This window comes from Ipomoea triloba, chromosome 7 (genome assembly GCF_003576645.1).
Source record: "Ipomoea triloba cultivar NCNSP0323 chromosome 7, ASM357664v1".
NCBI lineage: Eukaryota > Viridiplantae > Streptophyta > Magnoliopsida > Solanales > Convolvulaceae > Ipomoea > Ipomoea triloba.
Window position 1 is genome coordinate 1,613,274 of NC_044922.1, and position 12,385 is coordinate 1,625,658.

A 12,385-nucleotide genomic window follows, 5' to 3' on the forward strand; every position below is an offset into this window, starting at 1 on the left:
ATTGAAGAGATTAGAGATAGAACAGTGACACCAAAGATGGAGCTGGAGATGGGGCAATGTCGATAGAGATGGAGACAATGACAATAGAGAGAACTAGAGAAGTAGTGACTAAAGTGACGATCGATAACATGAAAATGAGGTGACAACATTAATAAAGAACACCGTAAATAACAATAAAAAAAAAAAAATTCAAAGAGGAAGACATCAATGAGACAAGAGCAGCAAGCGAAACTAACCCCAAACAAAGAAGAAAAAAATAGGAATTCTATTTATTTACAAAATTACAAAAATAGAAAACAATTCTCTAACTTTCAAATGAAAAAAAAAATTGAATTCTCAATATTTAAAAAAAAAAGAAAAAAAAAAGAGAGTCATTTCTCAGCAGTGTTTCTACCTTGGCTTGTGAACCTTCTTATTATATTTAACCGTCTAAAAATTATTACTCCGTATTTTTTTTTATAAAATAAATATAACAAAATTTATTACATTATATTTCCAAATACTCCGTATTATTTAAATATTTCCCCGGAGTAGCATTTTCTGTTCCGTTAATTTCCGAGGAAAACCAATGTCCCGAGGGTGACGTGGGATATGTCGATCGAGTCTACCATTCATCGATTGACACGTGTGCGGAACGGAGGATAGTTACGTTTTAAGCGAGCATGAAGGGGGGAGGATTCCAGTAGGTCCCACCGTTGCTTGTCTTTTAAACGGAAATATGCCATTTAAGCGCCTTCGCATTCTTTCCGGTTTTCTGTTCACTCTAAAAACAGTGTGAGAGAGAGACAAAGAGAGATAGAGAGAGAGAGAGAGCGCTTTTTGGGAGGAAGCCGAGAGCGCAGCTCTGCATAATCTGGAGGTATTCTGTTTTCTCTAGGCTTTATCCGGCATTATTTCATCGTTTTGATCGACTGTTTATAAGCTACATTGCCGTTTATAATTCTGTATATATATGGATGTTTATGCAAATGTGTTCTTTGGACTTTGATTTGTTATCCATTCGGGTTTTCTCTGTGCAATTCTCTGTATTTCGGGTATGCAAATTCCTGTTAGGGGCAATTTCTTACATGCACCACTGGATTATGTATAAACATCAGCTTATGGATATATGTATATATCGTGATGGTTATTCTTCTTTTTTTATTTATTTATTTTTTTAATGATTTACGGAATGAATTATTGAAGCTATAACTTGACTAATATAATTAATGAATTTTTACTTGATTTTTTTTAGTGGAATCTTTGTTTCTATGGGATTAGCTTTTACCTGAATTTGTTTAGTTATTTATTTTAACATGGGAAATCTTTGCTTCAAAGCTTCATTATAAATTTGTTGTCTTTTTGCTTATGCATAGCTAATAGCTTCCATTGTTAAGGTAAACTTGTACAATAATTGAACTTGAAGCTTTTGTAGGATTAATATAAAACTGTAAATGTGTGATATCACTAATGCCTAAAGCTCTTAATTGAGATGAAACATACATACATACATATATTTTCAATAGGGTATGGTGAAAAAGTGGTTGAATGTGCATGTTCACCTGGAGGTTATAGTTGAAGTGGAACAAATATGAAATGTCATGTTAGTTTCTAAGATTTTTGTGTTGCTTATGACAAAGAGTGCTAGTGTTAGACAGGAAAACAAGCAAAAGAAGTAATCACTCCTGTTAAGGTAGGAAATTTCCTACCTTTGAATTTACATTTGTGTCCCTCTGTACTAAAAATTATTAAGCAAATTGGACCGCAGTTTAGGGTGTAGTTTGGTGGTAAGCTACATCTATTTTATATTTGGGTTTGAAACCCACCTCCCATGCCCCCATCAAATGTTACAAGAAATAAAAATCTTCTAGTTCTTTAAAGGACCTCTTTTATCAATGTTGGAAATTTCTTAGCTTCAAATTAGATTGGTCCCTTGCTACTGAAAATTGCTATGCAAGCTGTAATGCTAATTAATTGTTGGCGCATATAATTATATTGTTGAGTAAATATCTTGGGAGGTCTGAACATATGTAATTTGTAAAAAATAGATTGGCAGTCAAATAGATGGGTGCGTTAAAGTCAAGGTTTCTATTCTGTAATAGATTGTACACCTAGCAAATAGTTATTTTCCAACTAACATCTGACATCTTTAGGAATGTTGATTATGCAGCGTTGATATTATATGCTTTATTATCTTTACGTACACTTTTTTATGGCATTTAATTAAGGCATGATGTTATGAGCTGCAGAGCTGGATCATCAGAACTTATTTGGCAATAGAACAACAACTAACATTAAAGTATATTACCTAACATTTACTTATGGAAGCCCCAGCAGCCCAGGCATGTGTGATGAGTTGGTGTGATTGTAATTGTATTCCAAAGTTGATTTTACTGTGACTTCTGCTTTTGGAATGTTGCTGGACAGCTGGACCTTTCCTACATAGAACTTGTTTTCCTTGAATATTTATATTTCCAAATCAACTTCACATGTCAGATCAAATGTGGTTGGCATTTTTTGTTCACATATTTTATGATGTGTTCATTTACTGAGAAGTACACTGCACTCTCTCTGCCACTGAATGCCAAAGCATGAATTATTTTTCATGCTATCCTCAGTTTACTTTCTTGAATAAATAGAAAAGTTGCAATTTTGCAGGTTTGGGATTTGAAGGTGTAGAGAGCCATGGGTGCTGGTGGCCGAATTTCATCTCCAACAGAATCTGGTTTGAAGAAGAATCCCCTTGAAAGGGTTCCATATACTAAGCCTAAATTCTCCCTAAGTGATATCAAGAAGGCCATCCCTCCTCATTGCTTTGAGCGATCTCTTATTCGGTCATTCTCATATGTTGTGTATGACTTGTTCTTCGTTGCTCTTTTCTACTACATAGCGAACAATTATATCCATTTGCTTCCATCTACTTATCAATTCCTTGCATGGCCTATTTATTGGGCTCTTCAAGGTTGTGTCTGCACTGGGATCTGGGTTATAGCCCATGAATGTGGCCACCATGCTTTTAGTGATTACCAATGGGTGGATGATACTGTTGGCCTTATCCTTCACTCTGCCCTTTTCGTACCCTACTTCTCATGGAAATATAGTCACCGTCGCCATCATTCCAACACGGGTTCCCTTGAGCGTGATGAAGTCTTTGTCCCAAAGCCAAAATCTAAAGTCCGTTGGTTCTCCAAATACTTGAACAATCCACCAGGGAGGCTTATAACAATGACTATTACTCTTACACTTGGTTGGCCATTATATTTGGCTTTCAATGTCTCTGGCAGACATTATGACAGATTTGCATGCCATTATGATCCTTATGGCCCAATCTTCAATGCTCGTGAGAGGCTTCAGATCTTCATTTCTGATGCTGGTCTTTTTGCTACAACATATGTGCTTTACCGCCTTGCTATGCTTAAAGGGATAACTTGGCTCATCTGCATCTATGGGGTTCCTTTGCTTATTGTCAATGGCTTTCTTGTTCTGATCACATATCTGCAGCACACCCACCCAGCATTGCCACACTATGACTCATCCGAGTGGGATTGGCTAAGGGGAGCTTTGGCCACTGTCGATAGAGATTATGGAGTGCTAAACAAGATTTTCCACAACATAACTGACACTCATATAGCTCATCATCTCTTTTCAACCATGCCACACTACAATGCAATGGAGGCAACCAAAGCAATCAGGCCAATACTTGGAGAGTACTACCAACTTGATAGCACTCCATTTTACAAAGCAATGTGGAGAGAGGCAAGAGAGTGTCTCTACGTCGAGCCAGATGAGGGTTCTCAAGAGAAGGGCGTGTATTGGTATAGAAACAAGCTCGAATAAAACTCAAGTGTGAAGTTTATCTCTTGCTGGTCAAGTCCCCTTGATGACAACTTATAGTTTGGGTCTATACAGGTACTTTGGTTAATTAAGGTTGTAGTAACTAGTGAGTTTATGTTAGTGGACATGTGAATGTTTTTTCTTATGCTTCAGGGAAAGGAGTTTGCTGCTCTTTTTCCTTAGTTATGTGCTAATGTTCAATTCAATAAAACAATGACAATGTGCTTGTAGTAAAAGTAATGCTGTCTTTAGATTATTATCTATGATTATGTATTAGATTCAAAACTTAAATAGCAATAACCCTATTGACGTGGCTCAGACAGAATTCAAATTAGTCTCACAATAGTCGGAATACTGATTGTTAAAAAAAAAAAAAAACGATTCTTATATCAACTTGTATCAAGGAACCATTCTTACAGATTTGTGACTAGTATAGTTCAGAGTTTGAAATTGTTCATAAAAGATGAATAATGCAAGGAGGAAACTAATCTACAATGTACACTGAGAAAACCATCAACAATTCAACAATTTATATTCACTTTCATATACAGGAAGCTTTTTCCACTTCAATATTATATCTTGTGCAAATTGCTTCTTGATTGGCTCTACCTTAGGAGCTGGAAATAACAGTCTGTAGCTCTCTTGCCACCCATGTAACTTCAGCAAGGCATTCGAGGGTATCCTCGATTACCTCTCCGGTCATCATCAGTAAGACTCTACATTCTACAGGCAACAGAAGCGCAAACTTAAAACAGAAGTTAAAACCGAATGTCTGATCCACTTGGTATGGTTGGGACTACTAACCTGGTATTTTGCTGAAATTGAGTAGACAGACAGAAGCAAGGACCTTGTGCTCGAGCAGCTTGCCATGTTCGAGGCACGTTTTTAGCTGACAGATGAGAGCTGAGAAGGCAGACAGCTCAAACTCCGAACCAGACTGTGAAGAAGAAGCGAGCACTGAGCTCAACCATGCTACTGTTGTCAGGCACACCCTAACCAATTCTATATTCCCAGAGGCTAAACACATCGAAAGTGCTCCCAAAAATGACTTCTTGCCGCTTCCAAGAAGCATGGCTGACATTTTCGCCTGCCACTCCTCCCTCGCCTCTTCTTCACCATCATCCATCTGGTTAAACGCGACAAGTTTTCATGCATCAGTGGATGTCAGGATATAACGAGAAAACACAGTAAACTTTTTTTTTTTTTTTTTAAATACTTTGATTAGTAGATGAACATACCATTGTTATCCTTCCATTGTCTGGTTCATTGTCTTCTGAGCTTTCAAGATCCGATTCAAAACGATCAATAAATCCAGCCTGCTTTAAGATCCAATCCTCTGTCATAATCTTCCCAAATGAAGAAAAATGCCCTCCTAGTATAAGGAGTGCTTTGCAACACATTTCTATTAGCCTTTCATCCAAAAAGCTGCTTTCCAATGCAACTGTAATAGCATCAATGACTTCATCTATACAAACGTCGGAACATTGTGTGTCTGTCTGCAATATCAGAATACAAGTGTCATCTAAACCTGATTTTAGAGAACTTGGAAACAGTTAAAAGTTTTCGAAGATTTTTCTAAGACATTTGAGCCTAGAAGTGTACCAGAAGGTGAAAATGCAACAGTAATACAGCAACTAGAGGTTTCTGTTCGCAGTGAGAGCTCTGCAGATAGGTCGATAACAGAATCATTATATTTGCTATATCGTCACTTTGAAGGCCAGATAGAAAAACTTTTGCATCTTTTCTCCTGAAATATCAGAGATAGTGTCAAAAAGTTAATAATCAGATTAGATCATTAATACAAAAGGCTTTTGAATTTTGATATCATACATACTGAACCTTCTAGTTTGAGATCAAATACCTGTTCAGGCAAATCAGCTCGGTCATCAATGAAATAGCATTCTGAACAGATTCTAAATGCTCACTGCAAAGAAGCTCAAGCAGACACGTTTTTTCAATGTTTCTGGCAACAAGGTTTCTGCAATTAGAGTCGGCTTCGATGCAAGAAGATAGCAAGGCTGAGACACATTTCTTCTCATTAAGGTTCCCAAAGTTGAATCTGTGGATGAGAAACTGTAAACCTCCAAGGCATATAAGCTGTTTCACTTTTTTCATTCTTTCATCTATACTGGAAACGATAAGAATCTTTTCTAGGATGGAAACAGCTATCTCAGCCTTTGAATCACTCGCAAATTGAGATGAAAAGGCTAATATATGCTGCCAATGCTCAGACCTCCACTTATCAATAACGCGTTTTAGAATGAAGTTACTTAGAGGCACAGCTTGGCACTCTAACTTTTTGCTCGTTATTGGACAAGTTCTGTTTCCTTTAGAGAACCAGTTCAAAATAGCTGCTCTCTCAAAGCTTTGTCCAGTCTCAAGGGTCACCGGATCTTCAAAAACAAGTCCAGTCAGAGGGCAGATAAACTCGGTTGGTATGCTCAAACCTGAAGGCCTTTCAGTATCATTTCCACAAGAATCAGGATGCTGACTATCTTCATAACATAGGAATAGAGTCGCCTCGGTCTTCTGTTGTCCAAAAAATGCTTTTGCTATCCTCTCAATGATAATCTCGCTTACCTTAGAATGAGGTGCAGCATCTATAGTACCATAAATTTCTTGAATGGATGTCTTTGGATGAACATTGCTAAAATGTTCAACTAGTTTGGTCTCTTCTGAACAACTTGCATTGTGGATCGTCTTCGCCTCTTCAGTTATTGGCATGCTATACTGCAGACATTCATCTTCAGAGTATAAGTTTCCTAGTAAACATTAGACTTCCAATGATCTAAATGCAAAAAGTTTAGTACTTACAGACTGGCATGTAGCAATAGGTTCAATTTTAACTATTTGAGAGCAGTGTGTTTCTTCAGTGACACTACCATTCGACATTGATGCACTCCCGTGATAGCTTTCTTCCTTGTAGTCCAATTCCACTCCATTTTTATGCCGAAATACCTCATCATATAACTTTTTACTCACCACTGGCTGGGGTGAGAAACTGCCTACAATCACGCTATTGGGATCTTCGTTCTGAGCCAGCCGAGGAGATATAAAGGGAATTTGGACTGAGGGGATTGAAGGAGGCTCAACTCCTTCTGTTAACCAATCCTTGTAGTAAACCGCAAACTTATTAGTACCAATATCCATAGTCTCATTGTATACTTTTTCGAGAAGCTTAAGCTTTCTTGATTTACTGTCTGGACTTTCCAGCATGCCGAGTTCTTTAATGTACCAAACCTTCAAGTGTGATAGATGTGGGAGGAATATATTGTCCCACAAATCTGGCAACAGGCTCGTCCTCGCCTGCAATGGAGAATCACAAAATACTTGCAGGATATGCTTTGCAGCGATTCGGTCCTTTCTCTGCAGCTTATATATGACACTGAGATAGAGATGAGCACAGGCTGCAAGCTTAACATTGGGAATTCCAGATGTGAATCCATCTTTTAGATCACTGGAATTCAAACCTGTGATGACACTAAGCTGCAATGATGCCTTTTTCAGCTCTTTCAGACCTGCAGAACCTTCTGCAGCTTTTTCCACTGTTTCTATGGCTTGTTCAAGATTGGTTATTATCTTGCTCTTCACATCTAGTCCTTCTTCTAATCCAGCAAAATTCAAGGAAGCAAAGCTGTTATGCCGAAGAGATGTCCTGAAATCCTCGTCTTGAAGAAAGGATTTCATGTGGCCACTCAAGATGGAAACTATGGCTTGAGTAGCAGCTTCGTCAATTGCAGGAGTATCCAATACAGTCTGCTCGATCCCCGCCTTCCTTCTACCTCTGCTGTCATCAAAACTCTTGCAATTTAGCGAGTTTCGCTTGGAACTGGCACCGGACATCTCAGCAAGGACAGCGTTTTTCCTGTAATTGTTAGCAGAGTTGGCATATGTTGTTGTACTATGTTGTCTGCCATTCTTTAAGGAAGGCGTATGCCATTGCCACTCCTTCTCCTCCTCGCTCCCCTCGCGGCTATAAACTTCGTTCGAATAAACATCTTTGTACCTCTGATCACTTTTGCCAATCTCAACTATCTCATTGCTCACTACTGCAGCATCAATTATCTCAGAATCAGGTGATTCCTCAGATGATTCTGCATAAAGTTTCTTGCTTTTCTGCTTCATAATCATAGCTTTTTCTTTGTTTCCTGCCCTTGGCTTCCAATCTTGAATTCTTTGATTTCTTTCACTTGTTGCATTGTTTCTTTCAGAATCATAAAAAGGTAAATCGGATTTCGCTCTCTCTGGCCTCCTAACACCAGAAGATTTATGTCTTTCTTGAAGTGGATAAAGTGATCCACTTGCAGTTTGCAGCCCTGTTGAAGCTCTTGACAGTTTCTTTAATCTCCTGCCCTTAAATCCTTCCTCAGACAGAAGCTGCTGTAATGACATTGCCATTTCTTTAGTTGCAAATTACAACTGACCTGCACTTAGTTCAAAAACACAAAACAAAGATTAGTTCTTATTGAGTTGATAAGGGCATTCATTTCACTCAAAATAACTTAAGTTCGATTCTTATCAATAATTGGGCTTGCTCTCCACCACCTAAACGGTTGCGCACTAAATTAGAAAATCTTTTTAAAACGCTAAAACTTTTCTTTTAATCAAACTAGAGGACCATATTTGCTCATTTCTTAAATTACAACAATAACATATAGCTAGTTGTTTCATACAATAAGTCATTTAAGTTCGATTCTTATCAGCATCCAGACTTACTCTCCACCACTTAAAAGGTTGCCCGCTAAAATAAAAAATTTTAAAAAAATCTTTTAAAAACACTAAAACAAGGACCATATTTTCTCATTTCTTAAATTACAATGACAGCATATAGGTAGTTGTTTCTTACAATCAGTCACTAATGACTTATACAGACAATAATCAGTTATTGACTTTCGATTCGTATAGATTCATACTTACTCAACACCACCTAAACGGTTGCATACTTAAATAAAAAAATTTTTAAAAAAAAATCACTAACACTAAAATTTTTCTTTTAATCTATCCACCTAAAGAAACATATAGCTAATTGTTTCATACCATCAATCCCTCACTTATATAGAAAATAATCAGTATTTTCAGTCATTATATTATAATATACACTTCTATTTCCTCAGTGCTGAGATAGAAACATAAAAACACACACAAACATACATATGCTGATATGCATATATATCAAAGCAAGAAAATTATAAGGAAAAACAAATTAAAGGGAAAAAGGGGTACCTTAGCTATCTTTTATCACAGACTTTGACGTTGAAACTCCATGGATGTGAACTGTTGAGACCAAGAATCTGGGAAGATGAAGAGAAACAGGTTCTTGGAAGAGGAAGATGAAAGACAAAGGCCATGAGGGTAGAAGATCGAGTTTTTGATAAATACAAAATTAAGCATTAAAAAAAATTGCAGTAATAAAGAATTGGAGAAGGGAGGAGACTGAAACAGCGGGCATGAAGGAGAAAGAAAGGTACAGAAGGCTACAATAAGGGACAGACAAAACAGAAGATGACAACTAATAAAACAGCCTATAAGATTTCTCACAACGTATTTGGGTTTGGCTTAACTATGTTTTGCACTTTTGCTTACGTATCTGCCGGCCATAGCTGATAGCTCAGACCCTTTCAATGGCCGTTTCTTGGTGTGAATTGCATGCATTATAATATTATATTGACCCCCTTTACTTCATGGAAATAAACTATGGCCACACTAGTAATTATAATTGCACCAACAACACATTTGTTTTTTTTTTTTTTCAATAAGTTTGAACCCCAAACTTAAGAGCCCTAGCTCACGCTCTTGTCCTAAAGACATGTGCTGTGGATGAGATAAATCTTCAAAATACATTTTAAGTTGACTGATTAACCAGTTGAGTAGTATTTCGGGAGAAGACTTTTTTTTTCTTACAAGGGAAGAAAGAAAAAAACTAGCTTATAATAAGTATATATTTATCTCATTGTGAGTTGGACCATTCAAGAAAACAACATGGGTGTAAAGACAAGATGGAAGATAAGAATGGTTACTCATGTTATCATTCAATCTACAAATTTATTGGCTTTCTTATGAATATGATTTATTTAACTTGAAATTTTATATTAGGAAGACAAGTACATTTCAAATAATTTTAATTTTGAGCTATATCGTTTGTTGACTAAATAAATATATATCACTTGACATGACACGTTTTGAAGAGTTGAGTAGTATTATATTTGACATACACGATTAAATAGATATACATTTTGCATATATTGACATTTGAGGCTCTTTTAGAAGGTTTAAATTATGGTTAACATGCACGATCAAGTTTCTTTTTGAGTTAAATTTTGATATGGATTAATAAATTTTGAAAGAAGAGTGTCAATTGATTTAGAGAAAGAATCAAGGATGGATGAGGATTGGATATGTAGTAATGATTCCAATTTCCAACTCTTACTATACTTTTATGTTGTCTTCATATGAACTACAAATAATTCTCTCAACTGATCTTATGTTGTTTTCATTTGGAATGAGACTGAAAGCTGAGGTTTCAATTCAATCAAAGAATTTCAAATTCCAACTTTAACATATGGATGTTATATTTGCAGTTGACTAATCTTAATTAAATACGTTAATGATAGAGCAATCTACCCTCTAATAATACTTTAATTTGAATTCCTAAAAATGATGACAAATGGAAAAGAATGAAGAAACATTCTATCCCATACCAATGAGTGAATTGAAAAAGGAAAGTCAATATTAGAATCTTTTATTAGCCAATGCATTTTTGTTTACACCTTTTTAGAAGTGTTAGGTATACTGGGATGTGACTAAACACTTTGTGTCACTAGACCACAAGATCATTGACCGTTAAACAAGAGAGTGCCTCCCTACCAGCAAGTTAAAGCTTTCACGAAATAGGGATCTTGATTACACTTGATTTTTAAAAATGTTTAAATTATCATTAACATGCACATTTTTCATTGTGTGTATATATATTTTTTGAAAGAAAAGTCTACTGATTTAGAGAAAGAATCAAGCAGGAGGGATGAGGATTGAATATGCACTAATGGTTCCACTTTTTAATTTTTATGTTGTCTTCATATGAACTAGACAATTCTATTGAACTCTTATATTGTTTTCATTTGAAATGAGACTGGATCATCAAAGCTGAGGTTTCAATTCAATCAAAGAATTTCCGATTCCAACTTTTACCTATGGATGTTAGCAGTTGGCTAATCTTAATTAAATAGGTTAAATGATGGATCATGACAAAGTTTAGACTTGATTATGTATTTGTTTAACTTGTGATTATTTACACATTATTTATTTTAAAAAGTTAGAATTAATTATCAAATGATATTTTTTGAAAGTATATAAGAGAAAAGAAATCATTAATAACCCACCCTCTCTAATCCATTCTAGCTTTACTTTATTTTTGGAACTTCCATATTACTGATTAACAAGTTTGCCAACTTAGTGTGTACTAAAGATTAAGTATTTGGATTTATTTCATCCACATGTCTTTACACACAAAGGGATTTAAGCTCCTTATGTAGTATTGGTATAAACTTAAAAATAGTCATTTCAACTTCTTTCGACCCTCGTATATTCTATTGTTAGTTTTGTTTGACACATTTTTAGAACATGAAATTTATAAAGAGACTAGGATTTAATTTTAAGCTTTGAAATTTAATTACCAATTCATTGTAGTCTACTCGGTTACGATATTTGGTTATCAATCGAAAGACCAAGTTTGGTTATCATTCATCATTTAAAATTGAATAACCTTTGTAATCATTCATTAATTCCTTATCAAACTAGGAGTGGGAGAAACAACCCATCCAGCTTGCAAACATATATTTCACCTAGTTTTCTTCTTTGTTCATTCAAAGCAAAAAACACAAGCATGGCTAGTGGAGGAATTGATCTTATTTCATCTTCTTCATCAACTCATCCTACTCTTCAACCCCAAGAACAAGAAAAAAGTTTATTATCTTGTACACCATTGCCGTTGCCATCGGTTGATGTGGTTGATTATGATAATGGTATAAATGCTGAGGAACAAACGAGTTTAAACTCAAAGGGGTATAAGAAGACAAATAAGAGAATGAATTAGAAGAAATCTGTCCAGGGAGGGAAGAACAAAAGTGGGATAAGCTCCATAATTCTTTATGCCATTACTGTTTTTATTGGATTTATGATGTATGTGATGCTTTTAGTTTTTATTTGATATTAGGATTTTAATTTCCTAAATTAATTTTTAGAATGATTATTTATTAGTAGAAGAAATTTTTATAGTTCTTTTTTTTAGAGAATTTTTTTATAGTTCTTATCTGTTATATTATATTTGCATGATAACATATTTTTTTTAATTTTATATTTTTATATATATATAAAAATTTTAAAATTATTTTTATGAAATATATAATTGAATCATTACTTATTATGATATAAGTTTAAATCTCAAACTCAAAGATTCTCATCACCATCCTTGCCTAAAAATAGGTGGAGGATATATAACATGATTACTGTACTCAATTTTGTAATGCTTGATTGCTTATCGATTTGCATTAGAAACACAAAATGCCCATACTTAACA

At 35.3% G+C, this 12,385-nt stretch overlaps 2 protein-coding genes across 2 annotated transcripts; one reads left to right on the top strand and one right to left on the bottom strand.

Annotated features, from left to right (window-relative positions):
- The first annotated feature begins 727 nt into the window (after positions 1-727).
- Positions 728-4,098, top strand: LOC116024476 (delta(12)-fatty-acid desaturase FAD2-like). The gene is made up of 2 exons (XM_031265370.1): positions 728-859; positions 2,638-4,098. The coding sequence occupies exon 2, from the start codon at positions 2,665-2,667 to the stop codon at positions 3,814-3,816; it is 1,152 nt and encodes a 383-aa protein (XP_031121230.1). The 5' UTR covers positions 728-859; positions 2,638-2,664; the 3' UTR covers positions 3,817-4,098.
- A 652-nt stretch (positions 4,099-4,750) lies between these two features.
- On the bottom strand, positions 4,751-9,226 carry LOC116025420 (the record flags this gene model as incomplete). The annotated part of the gene is made up of 6 exons (XM_031266642.1): positions 9,037-9,226; positions 6,628-8,237; positions 5,675-6,543; positions 5,416-5,560; positions 5,052-5,309; positions 4,751-4,939 (listed from the first exon to the last, which is right to left on the bottom strand). Coding segments are annotated over exons 2-6 (3,045 nt in total), but the record flags the coding sequence as incomplete, so codon positions are not given.
- Between the last annotated feature and the right edge of the window lie 3,159 nt (positions 9,227-12,385).